Here is a 26,848-nt window from a genome sequence, read left to right as displayed (position 1 = left end):
AATGAATGTTGTCGATATATTGAAGTGCGCGCACAGCATCTTAAGTCTTTAGTCTCCAGTGAAACGTTTTAGCGACAGATTTATTGATGTCCAGGGACACTGAGCTGCAAACAAAACATCCTTTGGTACTAATATAGCAATGTAAGAGACGAGTGACAAAATAACCACAGAGGAAGAACCAATCAAAGAACAAACTCTCTGGAGACCATGTTATGTAACAGAGAGTGAACTTCAGTGGATCTCAGCTTTACAATAGATGAATGTGAGGGAAGGGAGGAGACCAAGTCCTTCACCAGACATAATAACACACTGTACACAGGATAATAATGTATGAAGGATTCAGTAAAAACAAGTCAGACAACATCAATCAATCAATCAATCAAATTTTATTTGTATAGCCCACATTCACAAATCACAATTTGTCTCATAGGGCTTTAACAAGGTGTGACATCCTCTGCCCTTAACCCTCAACAAGAGTAAGGAAAAACTACTTAAAAACCCTTTTAACAGGGAAAAAAGAACGTAGAAACCTCAGAGAGAGCCACATGTGAGGGATCCCTCTCCCAGGACGGACAGAAGTGCAATGGATGTCAAGTGTAAAGGAGAACATCAAGATAAAGGTTTTAGCAGCATTGATTAGGGTAAACATTTTGAAGTATAACTGAAGGTCAGTGAATTGGTGGATTAATGTCATTAATGGTCAAGTGTCTGAGGAGAAATACTATGTATCGAGCAGTCCTGCTGCAATCATAGTCCATGGTCAGCAGCCAGCAAGATCATGATCCACCATCAAGATCGGATGCCACTATAGTCCACAGTCATTGTCCACTGCCGCCATTAGGATCCATCATCAGCTGCCACCTCGGTCGTGGTCCACTACCAGTATCTGATGCCAACACGATAAAGGATCTGCCTTTGTTATCACGATCAGCCAGCACGATGCAGAATCCGCCATACTGGATCCACCATTACGACCTCTGATACGTGATCCACAGATCCTAATCCATGATGTGGCCACAGCCGCGGCCCTGGGTCTGCGGACAATAAGGCAAAGGGACTCCGGGGAAGAAGTCAAGTCAGTAACATGTATTGATGGGATATGAATTACTTTGATGTGATAAAGATTGAGAAGAGGAAGGAGAAGCTGGAAAGAGAAGCTCCGTGTGTCATGTGTCCCCCGACCTTCTAAACCTATAGCAGCCTAACTAAGAGCAGGTCTAGGACAAGCCTGGACCGGCTCTAACTATAAGCTTTATCAAAAAGGAAGGTTTTAAGCCTACTCTTAAACGTACAGATGGTGTCTGCCTCCCGAACTGAAAGTGGGAGATGATTCCACAGGAGAGGAGCTTGATAGCTGAAAGCTCTGGCTCCTACTCTACTTTTGGAGACTTTAGGGACGACAAGTAAGCCTGAATTCTGGGAGCGCAGTGCTCTAGTGGGTTGATAAGGTACTAACAGCTCTTTAAGATATAATGGTGCCATATTGTTAAGGGCCTTGAAGGTGAGGAGGAGAATTTTAAATTCTATTCTAGATTTAACCGGAAGCCAGTGTAGCGAAGCTAATACTGGAGAAATGTGCTCTCTTTTCTTGGTTCTTGTCAGGACACGTGCTGCGGCATTTTGGACAAGCTGCAGAGTCTTTAACGACTTACTGCTGGAGCCTGATAATAAGGAATTACAATAATCCAGTCTGGATGTAACAAAGGCGTGGATTAGTTTTTCTGCATCCTTTTGAGAAAGGACATGTCTGATTTTGGAGATATTACGCAAGTGAAAAAAGGCTGTCCTAGAAATTTGTTTTAAGTGAGAATTAAAGGATAAATCAGGATCGAAGATCACTCCCAAGTTCCTGACTGTTTCATTGGAAGCAAGGGCAATGTCGTCTAGCGCAGCTATATCGTTAGATAATGTATCTCTAAGGTGTTTAGGGCCAAGTATTAGAACCTCTGTTTTATCTGAGTTTAATAAGAGAAAATTGCGGGTCATCCAGGTTTTTATGTCCTTGAGACATGCTTGGAGTTTAGTTATTTGATTACTTTGTTCAGGTTTTATTGACAAGTATAACTGGGTGTCATCCGCATAGCAGTGGAAATTTACCGAGTGTGTCCTGATAATGTTTCCAAGTGGAAGCATATATAATGAGAATAAAATTGGGCCGAGCACAGAGCCTTGTGGAACACCATGGTTAACTTTGGTGCGCACAGATGACTCATCATTAATTTGCACGAATTGGGAGCGGTCTGAAAAATAGGATTTAAACCATTTTAGGGCGGTTCCTTTAATGCTAATTAACTGTTCTAGTCTCTGTAATAAAATATTATGGTCAATTGTGTCAAATGCTGCACTAAGATCTAACAGAACGAGGACAGACACAAACCCCTGATCTGAAGCTATTAGAAGATCATTAGTGACTTTTGCCAAGGCTGTCTCTGTGCTGTGATTGGCTCTAAACCCTGACTGAAAGTCTTCATATATATTATTTTCCTGGAGAAACTCACACAGCTGATTGGCTACAACTTTTTCTAGGATTTTAGACAGGAAGGGGAGATTAGATATCGGACGATAATTGGCTAAAACCTCTGGGTCTAAGGTGGGTTTTTTGAGGAGGGGTTTGATTACAGCTATTTTAAAAGACTGTGGTACATATCCTGATGATAATGACATGAAATATATGTTTTGAGTTTGGTGGAGCTGCACAGTTGCATTGACCCAAGAACACAATTCAAAGACCTCTAGAGCAGAGGTGAAATATTTATCTGAAAATTATTTGTTTTACACATTTGTAAGTTTGTACTGGTAAGTTTCTTTAGAAAGAACCATTTCATTTTGCAAGACAGAGCACAGAGTGAAAGTGACAACAACCCCAGAAATGCAACAAAAAACCCACATATAATGAAGGTGGAATTCACCACAAGTGATGGGCTCAATATGTATAAGCAATGATGTTTTATACATTTGCTTATGAACCTAACCTAAGTTTTTATTACATTTTGAAAGTAAGCATTTGGGTTTTGGACCTGTGGTCAGTTATGGTCAGTCCTGCTGTTACTTCAGCAGGTCGCAGTCAGGCTCCCAGGGGGTTCACATGTGCAGTCTCACCAGGTCCTTTTGTACTTTATTGCTGTCTCTGTCGTCTTTAGAGGTTTTTCTTTAATATGTTAAAATTCCTTCTGGAAGACAAATTCGGTCAAAGTTGAAATTTAATATTTGTTGTTGCTTGTTTTTCTGAAGGCAAAGTTGAAAATACAACATGTGTATGTATTATTGGACAGTTTCACAGCAGCACTGCCTCTGTGTTAGGGTTTCTATCAAGTACAAATCCAACATCATCATTTCAATAAAAAGGAAAAATATAAATATAAAATAATGCATATGCATAAATAAAAAATAAGTATGGCACATTAGTGTAGGGGAAAAGGGGCGGGATAGTTTAAAGTTTAAACAAAATCTGGAAAAGAGGAAAAAGTATTTTTGCTTGTAGCTGTGTTCTGCATTTACAGTAGATTCAAATTTCAAATCTAAAATCACAGGTGTTTCTTATCTGCTGAATCTGATGGTAAGTTTAGCCTCCTGTTTTGATGACTGATGGTGGTTCCTAGATAAAAAGATTAAACACAATATTTTCAAGTTTTGTTTTCTAGAAAATTGTGAATTTAATCTCAGACTAATGCAAATGTTTTACTTTATTTTCTCTGAATACCTCTAAGTATTTTCCTCATACATGTGCAACTTAAATTATTTATTATATTACCCCTTCCCTTGGCTCTATAATATTTTAAATTCAGTTAATGAGACAACATAGGTTTATATTAACTTTTAAAGTGTATTTTTTATATATACAGATTGTATATCGGGTGTATCTTTTACATCTGTCAGTTAAGTCCCCTCCTGAGACCACTCCCTGTATCACCTCTCGTGTAACATTTTTAGTTCTGTGTGTTAATAAATATGTGATTTCATATTTGTATTTGCAAAGAAGCACAGAGGTGATCCACAAAGTCTCAGGAACAAAGTTTTCTGGGCTGATGAGACCAAGATGGTCATACACTTTTACGTGAAACGGACAATTTTACAGTAACTGTAAGTGAATAAAATGTCTTTATGAAGTGATTTATATAGCATTTTTTATGCGAACAAAATGTCACACAAAGTGTTTACATCAAAAAAAGCCCATCCCATCCCCAAGTACCCACAATCACATGGATGGATGGATGGATGGATGGATGGATGGATGGATGCACCAACACCACCGAACCTCACAGATCAGCCTGTGTGTTCTGGATTATGAGCAGATCCTTTTTTTTTCCAGAACTGCATTTTGGGAATACAATTTTTTGGTCAGACAACCCTGAATCTCCCTTTTGTTTGACCCTCTGCGATAGTCGACAGGTTTTATTCAAATGAATAAACAGATGAATGCTAATGTTGCTCCGTCTCTCAGACACTCATTTATATTATATCAACATCATAAGACCATAATATTATAAGTCCAGTGTGTGTGACTTATAGCATTTGATTCTTTGTCTTCACAAGAGAAGACAAAGAATCAAATGAAATGTGTAATTAATCTGATGTATGAACTCACTGTGATGCTGTCACCGTGTGTTCATCACATCCTGCCCCTGTATATTTGTCCACTGCCGTGTCTCAATTCAGGGACTGCATCCTTTGGAGCCCACAAAGTCGGCCTCCTTCAGGGACCGCGTAGATCACGAAGGCTGAACCGGAGTAAGATGGTCTGGTCTACAGAGGACTTCTGTGATCAGTCTCACAAGCTCGTCCTGACCATATTGATATTGCCTAGCAACAGAGCTGAAGAAAGTTGCCCATTGGTTCTGTCAGCTGTTTAGTTGAGTTGAAGCATGACAGTCAAGCAATGCTGAAGCGCAGTGAATCCTGGGATAGGTGGGGCTGGGAAGAATCCACCCGTTGGAGTCTTTGTTTCTCTGGGATGTAAGGAGCCATTTGTCGGCCTTATTTGAAGCAGTCTTGCAACTGGGACAATTTAGTCGCCCCATTGTGACGCAGTCGGTCTTCAAATGCAGCCTCCGAAGGATGCAGCCCCTCAATTGAGACACCGCTAATGATCCCTATTCATTAATCCTTGATGACTAATCAGCCGGTATATAAGGTAAAGACTAACCTGTCCCGTTCTTGTCTTACAGAAAGCCTACTGTGGCCACTGTAGTGAAAGGATATGGGGGCTGGGCAGGCAGGGCTACAAGTGTATCAACTGCAAACTGCTTGTCCATAAGCGCTGTCACAGACTCATCCCTCAGACCTGCCAAAGGCTTATGGTGAGTATTTCATGTTCATGTTCCGAGCAGCAGGAAGCAGAGCGCCAGCTTGTCATACCTAACGCCAACGCAGTCACCCAATATACTGGCAAACTCTGAAAAACAGATTACGTGTTGTCGACATGTATGATGAAGATTTCCTTCCCTCAGCCAGAGAGTATTAAAGGGGACATAGCATGCCCATTTTACCACAAGTTGATATGGTTCCTTGGGGTCTTAATGAAATGTCTGTAACATACTTTGGTCAAAATACCACAAGGATCATATAAAACAGCACCCTTTTTACCCTGTATAAAACAGCCCTCCACAGAGTGACCTGTTTTGAGTGCCTGTTCCTTTAAATGCTAATGAGCCAGCTCCCCCCTCCCCCCTCATGATTTTAAACGATATAAATTACATATTTTATATGATATAAATTATCAAATATGCATCCCATACTTTGTATTCCCCTTGTTGTCCTGGAGTTTTAATTTTCCCAATCACATAATTAAATGTCCCCCTCTGCCCATCCACTACAAGCACACAAGCAGACAGACAGAGAGAGAAAGAGAGGGGTGGGGGGGGGGGGGGGGGGGGGGGGCTATGAAGACCATCATTTACCCCCGAACCCCGACATTCAACGGGTACAACAACAAGCGGAGAAAGCAGAATCGCGGGCTGACCTTATATATACAGTCTATGGGGCTGACCAGCGGAGAAATGCACGTCCCGTGTGAACAGCCAGGCGGCTGCGTGCTGGAGAACGGCGCTGCGCTGCCTCGCAGCGGCGCTTCCGCGTCCGGTGTACCCCGGCGTAACTACTGTAACCCGGCGTAACTACTGTAACCCGGCGTACAGTAGAGCTGAACACTGCGGAAGTCTTCCACACTGCTGGCTGTGTGGCGCTGACACAAATTCCAGCTCACGCATGGGAGAGTGAGCGGTCGCTCCCGAGCAGCTGCTGCAGCCTCCCAGTCCCAACGATCCAGACAAATGCCACATGTGAGTGAATCGCGGGCTGACCAGCGGAGAAATGCTCGTCCCGTGTGAACAGCCCGGCTGCGTGCTTGGGAACGGCGCTGCGCTGCCTCGCAGCCTCGCTGCCTCCGGTGTAAACCCGGAAGTAATGAGTGTGGGGGGGGGGGGGGGCCAGACCATGTAGGGAGACTTCCAGTTCCTTGTAACGACACAATACCCAGGAAGCGCAATCGAGTCGCTCAAGCATGACGTTTCTGACTTAGAGGAACTATAACAAAACGCGCGAGTGTTTTTTCCCCAGAGTTTTTGGGTTGGTAGACATGCCAGATACCCACATTAACCTGTAGAAGCACTAACAAAGTGGAATTAAGTGATAACAGGACAAGTGGAACATGACTCAGATACTTTAACTGAACATGTTCGTGACTTGCAGTGATCATTTCTATGTGAATTTATTATAATACTGTACTTACTTGAGTCATTGGTGAGACCAGGGAACACGACAACACTGTAATCTAAATGGATCATGAAAAACAAGAAGTCCAAAATATACATTACTATGTTTGCGTTTGAAAATGCATCAACTCTGTTACGGATACGGCTAGCATCCACACTACTCTGAATTTTTAAGCCAATAAAATGGGGATGTTTTGAGTCACTGCTGGCCCCGTTTTAGTTTGAAAACTCCAGGGTTGCATTTTAGTCTGGACGGGCAGAAACGGAGATGTTTGGAAACAATGATCACACTCACAACAACTTGCTGACTGGGTCTTTTCCTTCGTAATGACTTCCAGAAGGAAACAACCAGCATTAGCCTCGGCTACCAGTGTAGAACGCATAAAACGTGTTGCTGACCTTGTTGTCTTTGCCAACAGCTGTTGTTCAGTTAAATTCTGCATTTTACAATGAAACACCTCCTTACATGTGTAGGAGACAAGCTATTATTCCAGCAATCTGGGACAATTCCCATGTCCAGCAGGACCTGGTAAATTTGTATGTGTTTTCAGGTGTGTTAGTATGGGCGGAAATTAAAACTGATATGTAGCCAGAACATTTGAGTTGACAGATGTTGACAGTTGACTTTTTAGTTGTTTTCAAACTAAAAAGCAGTAGTATGGATGAAACCTATGAAGTTTTTAACACGTTAAACAGGTTTTGCTACTGCCTCATATATACAAACTAAACTGTAAACATCTGAAATGTTTCTAATATCCCTCTCCCATAGACAAACTGTGCATGTAAATGCAGCAAGTCAAAGCTGGCGCCTGATCTGGCTCCATATCTGCTGGATAATACCATTGGACAGTTAGGCTGGTCATTTTTATTGTTCATTGTGGATTTCTTCTTATTATGGAGGTGTTGTTGTGAGTCTGATTGTCAGACTGCTGGTGATTCTTGCACCATCTGTTTTCTTTGTAACAGTCTCCCTGTGCTCCAAGATCCCTGTAATTAACCTGATGACTGAATTTAAACATTTATGACAGAAAGGCTAAAGCCTACAAGGTTTTTGGTAGAATCTTGATTCAAACATCTGCCGAGGCATAACCCTTATCACAAAGCTTTAAAAATATATTTCTTCTTTGTTTTCAATCCTATGACCTAAAGCAAAGATGAGGAGGAGTGTCCTCCACTAACTCCACAGGCACAGATTTCTGTACTTTTCAAACCAACACTGACTCAAGGACATTTCATTTTGTATTTTCTTTTGAATCTTTGATAACAAAGATCAACAGAAACAGTTGACAAACTCAGAAATTAACAAGGAATTTAAAACAAAAACAAAGGAATAAAGTAAGTAAAGTAAGTAAATCAAAATAACAAAAGGCTGCCTGATATCTACGACGTCCAAGGGTGTAAACAGAGGCAATAATATATGACATCAGTGAATTATTCTTTGGATTTGAGGTGGCAAAGAATGGATCCCAGATAGATGACATTTTTTTGAGTTGGTCCTAAAGAACTTTCGTCTTTCCAGCTGTTTGATTGAGACGATGTCACCCATCCATACTTGGAATCAGGGGGGAGAGGGTGATTTCCTTCATAATAAGTATTTTGGCCACAATCATCCCCAGCATCAGGGATTGTGGTATAATTATAGGGAGGCGCAACGTGGACTGAGAGCAGCAAAAGATGGCAAGTCCAGCTACCGGTTAAATGGGCCTTTTATAGGCCTTTGAATAATAGTCCAAAATCCCATGAGTGAGGGGCAGGTCCAGAAGGTGTGAGACAGTGTGTCCTCCGTCACATTGCATCTGTCACACAATGGTGAGACAGACGGAAAGATCTTGTGCAACCTGAATTTAGAATAGTGTAGGCAGTGGACAACTTTAAACTGTATCAGTTGATGTCTGCTGTTAATAGAGCAAGGCACCCAAGGACATTTATGAGACACACAGCTCCCTCTACAGACACAAAAGGCTTTTTCACATCTTCTGTATAAAAAGGAATAATAATAATGACAAAGAAGAATTATTGTTATTAAAATATTGATACCGCTCTGTCTACTGGTGGCAAAGCAAAATTAGGTCACTGTCAGACGGGGGGGTCCAGAGTGGGTTTTGTTTGTATTTCTATCACTGCTTTGCTTCTTTTGAAGTTAGCATGCTAACCAGCTAGCCCTGGCCTGGTCAACCTGTCTTTTCACTTTCTGATAGCCAGTCACTATCTGGTCCAGTCAGCGCTTAGGAAGTGGTGCCTCTCAGAGGACATGCTATATCCTCTTGTCTAAACACAACAATCTATTGTGAATCTATTGGCAAGCAGTCACCACCACCATCTGCTCCCAGCCAGAAACCACAGTCAGCAGCAGAGGAGACTAACAAATAACATATTACACATATAAGTGTATTCCAACCTTGTATTCTTCATACTGCTTCTCAGTCTCAGTCCCTCCCTGTGCTTATTTCTGTATCATGATTATGAAGGTGCAGATCAGAATGGTCGGGCACGTACAGTACAAAAAGTTAAACAAATATGAGAAAAAATATGCAAAAACAAACAGCCAGAGTCACTTAGGCCCAGATTGTTATATATCCACATAATTCTGTATCCAGTGAAGGATTTTTTTTGGAAAGTGAAAATGAAACCTGACTCACAGCAGAAAAGCTTCTTCTCATGAGCAGAAATAGAATCTTGCTTTAGAAATGTCTGGCTGACAGCTTGACGTGTTCGTCATGTGAGCTTTGATGAAGGGAAAAGAATGTGCCTCACTCTGAGGGATCAGGCCTCACAAACGGCTGCTCTGCACTGTGTGTTTATCTGGAGACTTTCGTTTACTTTTGTTCGGGGCAGTAAATAGTTTAATATGATGTGATGTTGCCGTTCACAACTCAGAAAATCTCTCTTTGGACGTTTCCTGTTTGTCACTGTGGATTGTTTGTCTTCTTCCCTCCTCCCATTCCACTGAAACGAGAGATCAAGTTTAGGGACAGCAAATCAGTGTGCTCCATGCAATCAATCCGTTTGACCACAAAGCGTCTGAAAAAACACAAAGATCCAAAACTGAATCCTGACTAGAAAATCAATGTAGTCAATACAGTACATGCTCTGGTGCTGAGTGAGCTGTCTGCTGTCAGCAGGGGGATTCCTCCCCTTGATCACAGCTTCAGTTCAGTACCTTCAGTGCCGGATAAGTGACTTAGCAGCTCTCTGTGCATTAGCTTAGCATCTCTCCAAACACAGACACATTTCCTTAGTGCTTGCAAACATGTCTCATCATAAATTCTCAGTCTAGCTATTGGAGTGGATATTTCCTGGGATATTTGGGGGAATTTTTGAAGGATATTTAGGTGGATTTCTTCACTTCTTTGTTCAGGATCCAGTCATGCCATCACAGGAGCCCCCGTCAGACGCCAAGAGTGAGGAGGTGGACCTTCCACCAGATGACACAGAGGACACAGATGGGAGTAAGACACTGAAACCTTATTCTTTCCTTAGCTCACATCTTGATATTCTGCCCACGTTGTTAATGTAACCCAGTCAAACAAGCTCAGATGACACTCGGAGTCTTCATTTCTGAGGAAGCACATAACCAAATCTCTGAGGGAACCATCAGGAGCCATCATACTCGGACATACGTTTAAATTCCTCCATTGCTTAAAGCTTGAGTGGGTAAACTTTTATCAGAATAGAAAAACATGGCTGCTGCTGGGACCATGTCAAACCTTTCAGGGCTGTTCACTGTTTGTATTCTGGAAGAATTCGCAGTTACGAGTGTCCCGATAACCGAATGGTGAGGGAGCAAACACATGGACAAACTTCCCCTGAGCAGCAGGTTATGTCAGGTCATTCCCCCGACATTTCTTGTCTCTGTCATAATAAAGGTGTAAAAAAAATAAAAAAATAAAAAAATAAATTGCAACAGAATTCACAGGTACAAGGTGGCAATCAATTGTAAAAATAAAGAAAGTTCCAGCTCAGAGCAGACCTATGGCAGATCATTAGGTATCTCGTCATTAGTCTGTATCGCCAGGTGCAGTCTGTGAGCATCAGGCAACATTCTGTTCCCCTTCTACTTCCAGCATATTACCTTTCTCAAAATACACTGCACTAGAGGAAACAATAATGAGAGCAATCTCAGAGCTGTAGCCTGCACACTGTAAATGGCCACTTTTGACATTTATTTGGATCTTGCCGTTACTCAGTTGATTAGTCTTTTACTGTTTTGGTGGCATTTTCTCTGTGGGGAAACAGTGATCACCTCCCAACGTGCAAATGTTCCATTAAAACAAGTTCCCCCGAACATTATTTTGCAGATAGAGACAATGTAATTGTTGTTGTTTTTTCTTATATAGCAGAATGATAAAGGTGCAGCATTGCTAACACAGCCCTGTGGAGAGGTCAGGATATTGGTTGAGTTTTTTGTTTAGTAAAAATGCTCAGGTGGCAGATCACAAGTTTGTCATCAACCCTTGTAATCGACAATGATTTTGCAGTTTTCTAAATTCTTGTCGACTCAATGATTAAAGGCCATTTCAGACTAACTGTTTAGATGTTAATTACTACTTATACATGTAAACAAAAATTAGCACAGGACACCTTTGATAGACAACTGGCAGCTAACATGGCACACAATCCAGTAAACAGTAATGCTGCTACATGAGGCTATTTACAATGATAGCTCCACATGCAGAGGGACATGAACCTGTGTCCATTAATATCTACTGACAGCACAGGTTCGACATATGGATTACAGGTGTTACTTAAAGGGAGAAAATATATGAGATTTCAAGAAAAAAGTAGCAAAATTACTAGAAAAAAGTCATGAATTTACAAGAATAAAGTCGTGAATTTTTTTTTAATATACAAGAATTAAGTTGTAATATTATGAGAAAAAACTAATACGTTTTAAAGAAGTCGTAATCTAATAAGAGTTGTAAATTTACGAGAATAAAGTATCAATAGAATACTACAGTATAAATGATACGTTTGGATCCAGAGGGAGACTGCGATAAGCGCGAGTTCTCCTTGCTGCAAATTTTTCTCCTCCTCCCATTCTCTTGAACGCGATTACCTCAAGAATGCCTTGAGAGAATTTCTTCAAATTTGGAATAAAAATTCACTTTGACTCAAGGATAAACTGATTAGATTTTGATGCCTGGAGGTCAAAGGTCAAGGTGACCCCACATCCCTGTAAATGTGATATATTGACTGCCCATAGGGAATGTCAATACATTTATACATCTTTTTACATTTAACTTATATGAATATTTACTTTTTCTCAATAATTAAGAATTTATTATTGTAATAATATGACAGTTTTTTGTTGAATTATGACTTTATTCTTGTAAAAATACTTTTTTTCTTGTAAATTTACAAAACCCTTGACATGGTTGGCGTTCACATTTGCTTTATGTCATACATTACTCAAAATCACACATCAGATCTTGATGTACGAATCTTTACTGATGTACATTCTATAATTTGTTGAGAACAAAATGATGTAACAACGGTCAATGGAAACCAAAATTATTAACCCATTGAGGGCTGGATTCAAAATCATACTGAAAAATCTAAGAAAAAAACTGAATTCACAGGGTGATCCAACTTGCACGACTTTTATCACAGCAACTCATAATGTGACTCAGTACTGTGTATGGCCCCCACGTGCCTGTATGCACACCAGACAACGTCTGGGCCTGGTCCTGATGAGTTGGTGGATGGTGTCCTAGGGGATCTCCTCCCAGACCTGGATCAGGGCATCAGTGAGCTCCTGCACAGTCTGTGGCGGTACTTTGCGACATCAATGCCTTCGTCACAAGGAACTGCCTATACACTCTGGCCACATGAGGCATTGTCCTGCACCAGGAGGAACCCGGGGCCCACTGCACCAGCTTAAGGTCTGGTAATCTCTCTGAGGATTTTATCCTGGTTGGCTATGACATGGAGGTCTGTGTGACCCTCCAAGGATATGCCTCCCCAGACCATCACTGACCCACCGCCAAACCGGTCATGCTGGATGATGTTACAGGCTGCGTAACGTTCACAACAGCTTCTCCAGACTCTTTTTCCGCGGTCACATGTGCTCAGTGTGAAGAGAACAGGACAGTGCCGGACCAGCCGTTCTCTGGCAAATGCCAATCGAGCTGCACGGTGCTGGGCTGTGAGCACAGGTACCACTAAAGGAGGTCAGGCCCTCATGCCACCCTCATGGAGTCTGTTTCTGACAGTTTGGTCAGAAACATTTTGTAGGGCTCTGGCAGGAGCAGATACAGGTCCTGCTGCTGGGTTGATACCCTTCTAAGTCCCTGTCAAGCTCTCCTTGTGTAACTGTCTCCTGGTATCTCCTCCATGCTCTTGAGACTGAGCTGGGAGACACAGCAAACCTTCTTGCGACGTATGGATGTGCCATTCTGGAGGAGCTTGACTACCTGTGCAACCTGATTGGGCTGCAGGTACCGCCTCATGCTACCATAGTGAACCTAGCAGTAAGGACACTAGCAGAACACAAAACTAAAGAAGAATCAGTCAGGAAGGATAATTAGAGAGCAGCTGTCTGTGGCCAACACATGCAAAACCATTCTCTTTTTGGGGATTGTCTTGCTTTTGCCTCTTCATTGCACCTGTTGTCACTTTCATTTGCACCAAAGCAGATGAAACTGATTCATTATCAGTTGTGCTTCCTAAATGCACAGATTGATATTCCGGAAATTTAACTGACTTGCTGTTATACTGTCACGATTAAGTGTTATTTGTCAAATCCACAATCTTCAGTATAACACAAAGTCACAGACCTAACATGCAATTTTAGATGTGCAATAAGTTTGGTGATTTAATCTTTAAACTATAGTGTGTTTGTGTTACAAGTGAATGACTAATAAAGTGGTTACTTTGTTGAGACCCTGGTCGCTTCACCTCACATTCACTGTCGTCACTTACATAACTGTAAGTCAACTGTTATCTAAGTACATTAATGCTCTCTGATGGATCGCAGAGAACAGAGTCGTAAATCCTATTATGAGGAGACTGTGGACTGATGTGCTGGACTGTTTGGGGGTCCCTGGCAGGAGATGTGCTGAGACCCCCTGTGGATTGACCTAGTTTGGTGTTTCCTGTGGACACAGACCTTATTCTCTGTACTCTATCTCCCTCTACTGGCTGGAAATTTAACAACATGCTAAACCTATAAGTACGGCTTCATTTCTGTTACATTATCTGTCTACAAATGGTCATAACTCACTGACTCCGTGTATCTGTTTATTGCAGTACCCTTTTTACCACACAACTGTACGGTGGATAAAACAGATGATGCAGATACTGAGGTGAGAAGGGCTCCGAGTCATTCATTTATTGGATAGTCTTTGTTTTGACTGCAGTCACAAGCTCAGTTAATGTAATACTCGTGTTACATATTTGGGAATACGATTTTTATTTTATATAATTTTAAAAGCATTTTTACTTGTTCATCCTTCGGCTTGAATGTCGAAGTAAAACTCCTCTACCCCCCTCAGGAAATCAAAGCAGTAGTGGATGGCATTGATGGCATTAAGCTGTCCCAGGGCCTGGCTCTCGGGCTGGGAGACTTTGACCTGATCCGAGTGATCGGCCGCGGCAGCTACGCCAAGGTGCTGCTGGTTCGGCTAAAGAAGAATGAGCAGGTGTACGCAATGAAGGTGGTGAAGAAGGAGCTGGTCCACGATGACGAGGTGAGACACTTCAGTACACAAATGATGTCAAGGATGTGAGACAGGGACATAATCAGACTGACAAACAGACCAGATCAGCTCCAGAGTGTGATCATGGATACACCTGTAGATGACGTCATAATGAACCATTTCTGTTCTTGTGTCAAGCCAAGATGTCTTCACCTTTTTCATTCAAATGAGCCTTCAGCCGTTGAAACACTCAAAGTGACACTGCACACTTCAATGTGTTTTTTGAGCAGTAAACTAAATAGCATGACTACAATTGACTACAATCAATGAAATACAGTAATGCTGGTTTTAATATCGCATTTATTACCACATTTATAAAACAATTACATTTATGAGTTGAACATGGCTCATAACGCCATGTCCTCAGACATGGCTGCTTCAGCCCTGTCTGTCTCACACACACACACACACACACACACACACACACACACACACACACACACACACACACACACACACTGTTGTGACAGATATGTTGTATGAAGAAGCTTCTTCCCTCTGGAGTTTCCTGGAGGCCAAACCACAGCTGTCTTTGCCAGCAGAGTGGTTTGTTGCTTCAGTTTCAGCACCATCAACCTGTACCAGCAGTGCAATCAGCTCAGGGCGACCATGTATATATACACTACCGTTCAAAAGTTTGGGGTCACTTAGAAATTTCCTTATTTTTCAAAGAAAAGCACTGTTTTTTTCAATGAAGATAACATTAAGTTAATCAGAAATACACTCTATACATTGTTAATGTGGTAAATGACTATTCTAGGTGGAAACGTCTGGTTTTTAATGAAATATCTACATAGGTGTATAGAGGCCCATTTCCAGCAACTATCACTCCAGTGTTCTAAGGTACATTGTGTTTGCTAATCGCCTTAGAAGACTAATGGATGATTAGAAAACCCTTGAAAACCCTTGTGCAATTATGTTAGCACAGCTGAAAACTGTTTTGCTGGTGAGAGAAGCTATAGAACTGGCCTTCCTTTGAGCTAGTTGAGTATCTGGAGCATCACATTTGTGGGTTCGATTATACTCTCAAAATGGCCAGAAAAAGAGAACTTTCATGTGAAACTCGCCAGTCTATTCTTGTTCTTAGAAATGAAGGCTATTCCATGCGAGAAATTGCGAAGAAACTGAAAATTTCCTACAACGGTGTGTACTACTCCCTTCAGAGAACAGCACAAACGGGCTCTAACCACAGTAGAAAGAGAAGTGGGAGGCCCCGGTGCACAACTCAGCAAGAAGACAAATATATTAGAGTCTCTAGTTTGAGAAATAGACGCCTCACAGGTCCTCAACTGGCAGCTTCTTTAAATGGTACCCGCAAAACGCCAGTGTCAACGTCTACAGTGAAGAGGCGACTCCGGGATGCTGGCCTTCTAGGCAGAGTGGCAAAGAAAAAGTCATATCTGAGACTGGCCAATAAAAAGAAAAGATTGATATGGGCAAAAGAACACAGACATTGGACAGAGGAAGATTGGAATAAAGTGTTATGGACAGACGAATCAAAGTTTGAGGTGTTTGGATCACACAGAAGAACATCTGTGAGACGCAGAACAGGTGAAAAGATGCTGGAAGAGTGCCTGACGCCATCTGTCAAGCATGGTGGAGGTAATGTGATGGTCTGGGGCTGCTTTGGTGCTGGTAAAGTGGGAGATTTGTACAAGGTAAAAGGGATTTTAAATAAGGAAGGCTATCACTCCATTTTGCAACGCCATGCCATACCCTGTGGACAGCGCTTGATTGGAGCCAATTTCCTCCTACAACAGGACAATGACCCAAAGCACACCTCCAAATTATGCAAGAACTATTTAGGGAAGAAGCAGGCAGCTGGTATGCTGTCTGTAATGGAGTGGCCAGCGCAGTCACCAGATCTCAACCCCATTGAGCTGTTGTGGGAGCAGCTTGACCGTATGGTACGCAAGAAGTGCCCATCAAGCCAATCCAACTTGTGGGAGGTGCTTCAGGAAGCGTGGGGTGACATTTCTACAGATTACCTCAACAAATTAACAGCTAGAATGCCAAAGGTCTGCAATGCTGTAACTGCTGCAAATGGAGCATTCTGTGACGAAAGCAAAGTTTGAAGAACAAAATTAATATTTCAAATAAAAATCATTATTTCTAACCTTGTCAATGTCTTGACTATATTTTCTATTCATTTTGCAACTCATTTGATAAATAAAAGTGTGAATTTTCATGGAAAACACGAAATTGTCTGGGTGACCCCAAACTTTTGAACGGTAGTGTATATATATCTATATATATATATGTGTATGTGTGTGTACACACAGAACTGCATTTTAGAGACATTGTTTTGAGTTTGAGTTTCCAGAGAGAGACACTTCAGCTTAAACTTAGCCAGGGAAAAATACACTGGCTGTTTAAACACGCGTTCGCATAGACAACTGGCTGCGTCATTAACGTAGTTGTTTACATACTTGTCGATGTACTACGCATGTTACCGGAGGATACCACTAGAGGGCACACCGGAGAAATTAGACTATAGAACTTCTGGATTTGCATGATGTAAACAATGTACATGGCGACACTCGAGGAGGTTACTATTTTCACCAGAGCTGATGTCCTCTTCATTTGGCAACAAGAGTTTCAAGTTAACACATGGCACGCAATGTGAATGTTGATATCTGACACGTGTAAGATTTTTAGCATTTTAGCTCCTAAACTAAAAAACAGTTGTTGCTGGCGTTAGCATATGAAAATTGTGATTACAGCTTTGGTACGTTATCGGTAGGTAGACACTTACCATATTATTTTGTGAAAAATTGGTCTCAGTGGACCAGTGATTGATGAAATTGCTTTGCCAGCTGAAGTGTCTTTTTTCCCGCTGTGCACGGACGTAAAGGTCTCGGACTTGTTTCCATTTATTTTTGAGATTTTACTCACCAAAGTATAATGGCTGTTGTCTGCAAACACAAGGACATCGCGACAACAAAGGTCAAGAAACTAGGCAGTTACAAAATCACACAGGTTATGAATAAACCAACCAAGCATAATCTCCAGATTACCTCAAGCAATTTGTATGGAAGAGGAACTAAAACTGAAAGACTCAAATGTGCGTCATTTCATTTTTGCCAAAATCCGAACCATCTTTCAAAACATCCATTAAAGTAGAAACATGTTCAACTCATAGACACAAAGGTGATCTTGGTATTGTGGTGCTGCGTGTTCAGAAGTGGATTTGAAAAGGAAGAGTATAGCGACTGGAAAGTGCTGTTTTTTTTTGGGGGGGGGGGGGGGGGGGGGGGGTTGTTACTACAACGCTGATTATTTGTGTGCAACCTGAGGTACTTCCACTGTTTTTACCTGTGGATTGTCTAGAGCTAGACAGGGGGCAAGGTGACATACTTGGCATGTCTATTGTAATTTGCCAGAGAATGTGCAGTGCCGAGTGTGGTACAATTTGGACACGTGTTACTTTCAATATTGATAAAACTTGAATATACAAGGGACCAATAGGGGTGGACCAAGTTGAACATGTCCTCTTCTACGTCCTCGAATGAACAATAAAGCCAATAATATCTGTCCTGCCAGATGATTTTGATAATTTTATTGTTTTCATCGACGGGTGTCTCTGGTGCTGATATCCGTCATGGCAGCAACTTTCCTAGAATCACTTTCTGTTTAGCAATTTGTCTTCAAAGTGAAAGTGCAAAGTTAATCTTGTAGCTGTAATGCTCTTTATTGGGTCTGAAGATTTTGTCAGTTGTTTCACAGACCTCTAAAATAGCCAACATGCAAATGTATGAAAAAATAACATCAGTTAAGTAATAACAGTAATAACAGTAATAAAGCAAATTCAGTTTCATTTTATGAAAAAAAATGACGATTAAAATCTTTATTGCAGATAATCCCGGGAGGATGTTATTTTATTTTTACTTTGCATCATAGACTGTTTATAAATAGCTCTGTACACAATGTCCAGCACACAAACAATACAAAGTGACAGTATATTTTATAATTGTTTGAGGAGGACTCACTAATGACAAGGAATAATTCTGAAGTAGCTCCAGAGCATAAACACAGGACGGGAGAACACAACATGACAAACAGACATGAAGGGGCACAGCACTAGTCTTTGTAAATCCCAAACCATCTAAAACCTTCTTTGCTCCAGTGCAGCAGTTTAATCACATCCCCTCTCCACACTGACGCATCCCAGCTTCTGTACAGCACAAATTGTTATGTCTGTTTGCTGTCTCTGATTTGTGCTGTGGACTTCAGATGACATGATACACTGAGACAGTGTGTGTTGCACTGTGGGGTGGAGGACACAGAAATTGATGGTGTGCAATGTTCTGCTCTGGTCCAGGGTAGGTTAAAGTGAAATCAGTGAGTGTTTCATGGATGAGGAGTGAATTTTAAATACCTTTTGAATTACACTTTCAGTACATGTTCTTAGACTTAAAGGATTTCTGCTTTTGTATATTTAATTGCTTTGACCTTGCGGTCCAAGTGTGGAGCAGTCCCTGATGAGCCGGTCCTAAAGAAAAGCAGAAAGACTCTGGGTCCCGCAGGCAGGGATTGAGAACTGCTGGACCATGTAACAGGTCTGAGAGTGATCAGAGACGAACGGAGGGATGGAAGTATAATTCAAAGTTCAGGGTGGAAATAGAACAGTGAAGGGTGTATGGGGAGGAGAAAAGCAGGAGTGAGCAAAGAGGAGAGAGTCAGAAACTGGTAGTAGCTTCTGAAAGGAATGAGGGAAAAAGAAGTGGGACAAGGGGGATAAAGACGGAGTGGGGGTGGAAATGATACAAAAGTGGCAAAGAGCTTACGAATTGTAAAAAAAGGGGCTTAGGAGGAAGCGGCAGTAAGTGAGTGGGTGACTCACCGGAGATGATAAAAATCCGGAAACAACGTTGCCTTTGCAGTGATGAATGACCAGATGAACATGACATGAAATTCAGAAAGGGAATGTCTGCATAATGCTCTTATGTATGCAGGAAACATACATATCTTTCACATGTATTATTTATTATTCATGTAAATGGAGCTGGCTCAGTGTGGGGCTCCCTTCTTAATTTTTAAGTGTGCACGAAGAAGAACTGTTACAACACAACTCCATGTTTAGTTTACTAAACGGTCAGTTCACCCAAATTACACTGACCCATTTTAACATAGCTGGAGTGAAATCCAGTCATGCACATTAAAAAAAATAATGATGCCGAAAACAGTGACTTTATGTATTTGAATTACATATCACCTTTCCATTCCATCCTTTATTACATACCTTTAATGTAATGGGTCACATTTAATCAAGTTTTTTCTATTATGTTAAGTTAGTGTGAATAAATCAAATAACTTGAATTTTAATTTATTAAATACTATTAGTGTTTTTAATGTATATATTTATGTATAAGTTTAACTATATTCAATTACTCTCAATTGATTAGATTTATTCACACTTAGACACTTGCATGGATATTTAATATGTAATTGAAATACATAAAGGCATAATTATTTTTGGAATGCAGATGGCTTTGGTTTTATCAGTCCAGGTTTTAAGAATCAGTCTGTTTCACAGCCACCATGAAGCCTGTGTGTTCTTTGGGTTATCCAGAATGATCTGCAGATGATGTTTTTATGTAAATGTGATTTTCCAGCACAGTGAGCGCCACAAACAAAACTGTATTCACCTGTAATGGGTTGGAGGAAAGATGCCCACTTACTTGCTTTCCTGTATATACTTGAGTGCAAGTAGAACAGAAAGGTGAAGTTAGTGTATTAATCTACTTCCCTTCATATGCTAAAGCCATCACAATGTGCTTTGTGGGTACTGCACCTTTAGAATGTTTATTTTAAAAAAAAAATCAAAGTTACACGAGAGTGATTAAAGACCAAGAGTGCTGAATCCTGTTGACTTTGCTATGTTGTTGGTATGTAATGCCACCAGATGGCACTATTGCTCAACTCCTGTAAATCCTTAAAAAAAGCACTCCACAGTCCTGTGGGCTTCTGTAGCCAGAGAAGGATCACTGACCAGAGCGACCACATCATCCAGCATCTGCACAACGAATCCATGAAGATACAGATCACGCCTCCACTTCCCTCATCAGCTTCTCATCTTTCTTTTCCACAATTCACACTTAAAGACAGCCGAAGAACAAAACACATTGGGCTCAATAACAAATTAGCCCTAATAAGACAGATTTGTGGAAATCTACTTGTTCTACCAGTGTTTGATTGAACATCCCATTTTTATTTATTCATGGCGATATCCATGCACAGTAATTTAATTATTAATCCTGCAGTGGTCTCACGCCTCACATCAAAGGAAGCTTGTTCGGGCTTTCCACAGACTGACTACAAACTACTGAAGTAGCTGAGATGACCAACAGATGTGTTGTGATGGTGTGTTCCACATTATTCTAAATTCCTCCAGTAATTAGTTAACCTGAAGGAATTTGGTATCATGCCCTCAGAATGGTGTCTTTATTGTGGTGTTATAAATTAACAATATGGTGTTGGAGCGCAGCATGGGGGGCTCAAAATCTAGACACAGACTCTGTTGTAGCGCACATAAAACATGAACTATCATCAACTTAATGACACTTTGAATCAGCATAAAACACCCTGGCCTCAGGCTGAACACTGACACCTCTAAAACTGAGGTGTGAGCAATTATATCCACAAGTGAAATGAAAAGCACTTTTATATCATCCCTGTTTTTCATGTCTTTTATTGTGAAGCACTTTGTGACATCTGATTTAAAAAGGAGATATGAGAATAATCTTAATTTACATGTTAATATATCAGTAATCATAATACTAATAATCCTATAATATATCATATAGAGTTACACCACTGGTACAAATGGAATTGTTTAGGCTTATTTTGTCAGATTAAAATAAACTAGTTCACACTCATATCTTCCAATATCTTGTTCTTACCTTTTGAAACCTACAGGGTCTCAAGTGGACATTACAGACACAGTCAAGGTCAATTTTAAGAAACAACAATTTTCAGCTGAACCAAACAAAGTTCAAACACCAAGCAACTAAATTAGCTTGTTGACAAAAAATAAAACCAAACTGTCCTTGTCCAAAAAGCTGAAACATGCTAATTCTGAGCTACAACAGCACGACGTCATAGGGAATATTCACTCTAAAAGTGTAAAATTTTGTTAGGGGGAAGTAAAATCTTTCACTCTAAGGTGCTGTAAAACATGAGCGTCGTTCAGTCCTGCGCTCACGTTCAGCAGCTGCAGCTGATCTGCTCAATTCACCCTTCACCAAAAACATTAGCACGCTAACACCACCATGCCCAAACTTAAACAATAAGTACTCAGAAGTTAGCGCTGTGCCCTTTGAGAGCTCCTCTGATTAAAATAGATGAGGTAACTCACAATGTCTGTGTCCAAATATCTGGATGGTCAAATGCCCTTATGGAGGTGGCTTTGAGGAAAATGTTCTTCAATGTTGTCCTTTTATATTTCACATTTTCAACACATAGGGTAATAAAAAACAGCTCTCTCTGGACGTCATATCAAATAAGTTATGTTGAGTCTTCATTCATGTCAATGACTAACTGGTGGATGGTTCTTAAGACAGGCTTTCATGCTGCTTGGTTATCTTTTGGCGAACCATCCAAGGTCCACCCACTTAACTGGGACAGCCCAAGGAACCAAAGAGTCTCAAGATAATCCTGATTGAGAGGAGAACTCTCTGCTCTGACTATATTTTTCATCTGTGGTGCGGTCTGTCTCTATCTCTGTCTGAGAATGTGTATCGATCAGACAAATTGATTGCTAATACATTATCTTTTCTTTGTGCCGTCTCTGTCTCTGTGTGTCTCCCCTCATCTCTGCAGGATATTGACTGGGTGCAGACAGAGAAGCATGTGTTTGAGCAGGCGTCCACCAATCCATTCTTAGTAGGCCTCCACTCCTGCTTCCAGACAGAGAGTCGGTAAGAGCGTGATAAGGCTGACACTGACCTCAGCACCTGACAGTGGTTTTCAGTACTGTGAATTATTACTTTCTGATGCTGCTCTGCTCTTCATTAATGGAGGAGGTTGGTGATGAAGTCTTTCTTGATTATCATAGACAAATCCCACGGGAATACATTTCTCCTGCTGAGTGCTGTTTATTTAGCAAATGTTTGATATAAGGTGTCTACTGTATAATGATAATATACTTATTGAAATTGTCAATAATACATCATATGATAATGTCAGGACTGTTCACCTTCTAATATAGTAGGTGTTCATTTGTCAAAAAGAGACTGAGAGCCTTATAATTTTTTTTTTTCTTCACATTTTCTAACATCTTTATTATGAAATTGTTTGGCCCTGATTGTTGTGTATTGAAAATATTTGTTAGGCCCAACGATTGTGTGGCCCTATGGGGCAAACAACATGTAAGATCACTGAGCATCACTGACAAATCAACAACAGAAAGCCGTTAAAACAGCCCAAACCATGAGATTTATAAACATCAAATGACACAATACACACGATGTTCAAATCTGAATGTGAAAAGCCCCAGTTAAACCAGTGGTCCCCACACTGGAGGCCTCTCTTCTGATCCTGACACACAACATTTTAAAAGAACCTCAATTAACTGGCGAGGTGCACCTCATTGATGACTGATGGGTTTATTCAGGGTGGAGCTAGAGGAGAGACGAGAGAAAAACAGGGACACAGAACAGGAACACGTACAGCCAGAACATCAACATAACCCAATTCTTACGTTCCCTGACTGTTCACAGGGAAGTGGGGGTAACAATGTAAATAATTTTGGCCATGGTGAAAAATTTGAATATGGAAACAGATTTAAAGGTGCAAATTAAAGTTTTATTTAACAAATCTACTTCATGAAAGGAAAGCAAGATTAATTTAGGAATTGCAACAAAGCATAAACTTTATAATAAAGCACAAGAAGAACGTTACCACAAATGGACAATTAACACAACTAGAGATCACAGTAAGACTCCAGCACTGCAATTAAGGGGAAAATCCCCCTCCTTCTCAAAGGAGTAATATACTACGGACCGGCACAAAAATCGATGCCTCACTCACAGTTCTGATCTGGCAAATGGTCCACTGGCCCAGTTCCTCTGTCTCTCCTGGTCTTAGTAGGTTTGCCAAATTGGTCTTCTGACATTTCATATGAAAGGAAGAGCTTTGAGTCACTAGGCCTCCACCAGTGTGAGAGTTTGACAAAGAACTTAGTAGTAGAGCTCCTGGTTGCTTCAGGCAGTGATTTACCCTCAGTTTTTATATGCATGAAAAATCACAGGTGTGATGTCATGATTCATTTTGAGAATCGTTTTTGTCAAATATTTGACGTGATGAAGGTCTAAAGACCAAAACCTTGGCTGCTTTATAAAATACTTGTGGGCAAAGCTTCCCATTTCCAGTACTGCATCTTCTCAAAATTATGTCCAAAAACTATAAAAACATACACAAATCAAACAATGTGGTGAACACTGAACATGCATTGAACACAGCAAATGCAGTTTATTCCCCTGAGCTCATCAAACCAGAAGAAGAGTGTAAACTCTGAACCACGAAGTTGACCGAGCTCAGTGACGTATGTGTGAGATGGAAACATAGTCACGAAAAACAGCATAGGCCATTTTTATCGAAATGAAACAAAAACGTATGTGTGACCTAAATGCAACATTTCAATGTGTGGCACACAAACATGTGTTATATCAGGCCACAAAGACAATAATTGTTTGTAGGAAAATTCATCTCCTGGTTTTGGTCTCTGTAATGGGTAATGGTAATCTCTGGGGAAAAAAAGAATGTTAGCCTCATACCCTTTAGCATTGCTTCTGTAGCATCATTATAGAGAAGTATGAGTCAGTACATGTCTTTTGTTAGAATTGTATTTTAAAGAATATGTCTTTTCAACAAACAGATTCATTTAAATTAAAGAGACATACGCACATGTCCCTTTTTACATGTGATTACATCTTATCTGCAGGATATGTTGTCATGTATCTATATTTTCCTCATTTTTTAAAACTCTACTCACAGTATCCATGGTATTCTGAGGGTTTTCCCATCATGCTCTGGTTTTCAGGTTATTTCTGGTGATTGAGTATGTGAACGGCGGGGACTTGATGTTTCATATGCAACGACAAAGGAAGCTCCCAGAAGAACATGCCAGGTAAACATCCAGGTGTTAGAACATCTGTTTACACGATTAGAAGCTCCCAGTCCATAATTTAAGGATCTATATTTAGATACAGTAGTCTGTAACAGTGTTACTTTCATAGAAACATACAGTTTTTCCTTTGGCTGCTCTCAAATATACACACAATTAGAAAATATCAGGACCACTTGGACGCAGTACTGTGAGGCCTCCAGTTTTAAGCTGCATGACCAGGACATGACATAGAGAGCGGGTGGATTTATAAGTGGATTTTGGTTAAGTTGACATGGCACAGTCAGCTGGCTGCACAGGAAACACATCTATGCAATTTGGGCTGACTGATTGAACTTCCTCCAGATGGGTTTCTTTGTATTTCACATGATGTATTTATGTGAAAGGGCAGAGTGTGTGCACTGCATTGTAGTTGTTGTCTTTTGGTCAGAACAAAAAGCCTCAGTCTCATGAAAGCAGCTTGTGTTTTGTGGTGTGGGACAGCTGGAGTGAGAGTGTGTGTGTGTGTGTGTGTGTGTGTGTGTGTGTGTGTGTGTGTGTGTGTGTGTGTGTGTGTGTGTGTGTGTGTGTGTGTGTGCATGGCTGCAGATACTTTTGTATTCACCTTCTTTGCACTCAGTCTGAAATGTTCCTCAACAGCATCTTCACAAACTTGTGCTTCAACCGAAGTTTGAAGTAGCAGCTCCTCACGGACGCGGCACTACAGACAGAATTGAACTTAACACGTTTTTCTCCACCTCTGAGAAATATAATGAGCACCCATAATTCATTGTGCCTGTCTACTTACAGGGCACTCCAACTGCGGCTCTGATAAATGCTGGATCAAAGGCTTAGTAATTTAGAGAGGCACTGTTGGGCCCCAATCGGCCCCTGCAATCTGTATTCTGGAGACAGTGGCTGCACATATGCAAAGCAGCATGTTAATCACTCATAATGATTGTACATATTCATGAGCAGTGCTCTTACCGAGAGCCCTGCTGCATTCCCCCGCGCAGTGGGGGAGGCGGGCCGGTGGGCGGTGGATGGTGCGGCTGATAGGACGCACCTTCCATCAGTCTGATGCCAGCAGTGAAACAAGAGTGCACAATGAGGCCTGTCACAGTGAGAACGTGGGGGAGCGATGTGGGATTTGTGATTCCTCCGTCAAACATCCTCTCCACCACAGTGTCTCCCTCAGTGTTTGACAATCGTGGATTTACAGCAGGCAGACAGAGAGACGCTCATCAGTGTTAATGAAGGCTTATCTCCCAGAGACAGAAAACACACAACCTACACATGCAGAGGAAACATGCCACTGACTCACCACAGATACAAACCAAGTACATCTCATCACTGGCAAAGCAATAGGCTGTAAAGGCTAATGTTGACTTAAAATATGTTTCTGTGGAGCGTAAGTCAACAACACCTCAGAACTGACCGGTTAGAGGTGAACAGATCTGATGCGATCTGATCACTGACCGTGTGCTGAACATTTCTCATCATTTAAACAGGCCACATAAGCACCCCCTAGAGGCTGCATTGGTCTTTACATTCACCACATGAAAGTATGCCACAGAAGGAAGTAGGCATAGGGGAATTAAAATAGATAGTAATATTCACTCTGTCTCACCACACATTAAGATAAGATAAGATAAGATAATCCTTTATTAGTCCCACAACAGGGAAATCTGCTGTGTCAGTAAAGTAACAATAAGTAAACATGCAATACTTATAAATGCAAGGAGCTATACAAAATATAAATGACAGAGAAACAACATATAAATGGAATATGTAGTGTGAGAATATATACAGGAAGTCTAAACATTATATGGATTCAATTTAGGTTCATGGTTTCACACACTCACATCAGGATGACGGTCGTGTTTGGTTAAAATCTTGTTTATTGGTATATTTTTGAAACTACATTGAACATTTAGTTTACACTGTTTTGCCCTCCTTGGTTTAATTGTCTTTAAGTTAATGAGCCCAGTTATCTACTCTGGCATGCACTATACAAGGTGTGTCAGATCAGATGATATGTTGACGTTTGATCATTAGGGAGACACTAGACGAAGGCTCATAGATAGTTCAGAATGAAAAGGGTTCATCCTCTGGAGAAATAAATGTGCTCAGCAAATGCTTGAGTCTTTAAAATTGCTGCTCTTCTATTTTTTTCTTCTGTAAAGCAATGGATTTTTCGCATGCAACCACAGGTCTCACATATTAAGTCCCTCTAGTTCTATACTGTGTTCAAAGCAGATTAAACAGACCATCTTAAAGATAATGCTTGAGTCCCATTGGGCGCTTCTCTGTCAGTCAGCGTAACGAACCTGTAC

General features: G+C 41.0%; 1 protein-coding gene across 3 annotated transcripts in view; it reads left to right on the top strand.

Moving 5' to 3' along the window:
* prkcz (protein kinase C, zeta) overlaps window positions 1–26,848 on the top strand; it is a 138,042-nt gene that overhangs the window by 75,207 nt on the left and 35,987 nt on the right. For all 3 annotated transcript variants that reach the window (XR_004614505.1, XM_034591436.1, XM_034591437.1), the window contains 6 exons: window positions 5,166–5,297; window positions 10,069–10,159; window positions 13,959–14,014; window positions 14,204–14,398; window positions 22,229–22,326; window positions 24,450–24,536. Coding sequence is in view for 2 of the 3 variants with exons in the window: in XM_034591436.1 (XP_034447327.1) it covers window positions 5,166–5,297; window positions 10,069–10,159; window positions 13,959–14,014; window positions 14,204–14,398; window positions 22,229–22,326; window positions 24,450–24,536 (659 nt within the window). In the remaining variant the exon portion in view is untranslated. The remainder of the gene's footprint in view (window positions 1–5,165; window positions 5,298–10,068; window positions 10,160–13,958; window positions 14,015–14,203; window positions 14,399–22,228; window positions 22,327–24,449; window positions 24,537–26,848) is intronic.

This window comes from Hippoglossus hippoglossus, chromosome 7 (assembly GCF_009819705.1).
Source record: "Hippoglossus hippoglossus isolate fHipHip1 chromosome 7, fHipHip1.pri, whole genome shotgun sequence".
NCBI classification, from domain to species: domain Eukaryota; kingdom Metazoa; phylum Chordata; class Actinopteri; order Pleuronectiformes; family Pleuronectidae; genus Hippoglossus; species Hippoglossus hippoglossus.
The sequence above is the reverse complement of the archived record's forward strand: the minus strand, read 5'-3'. Positions and strand labels throughout refer to the sequence as shown.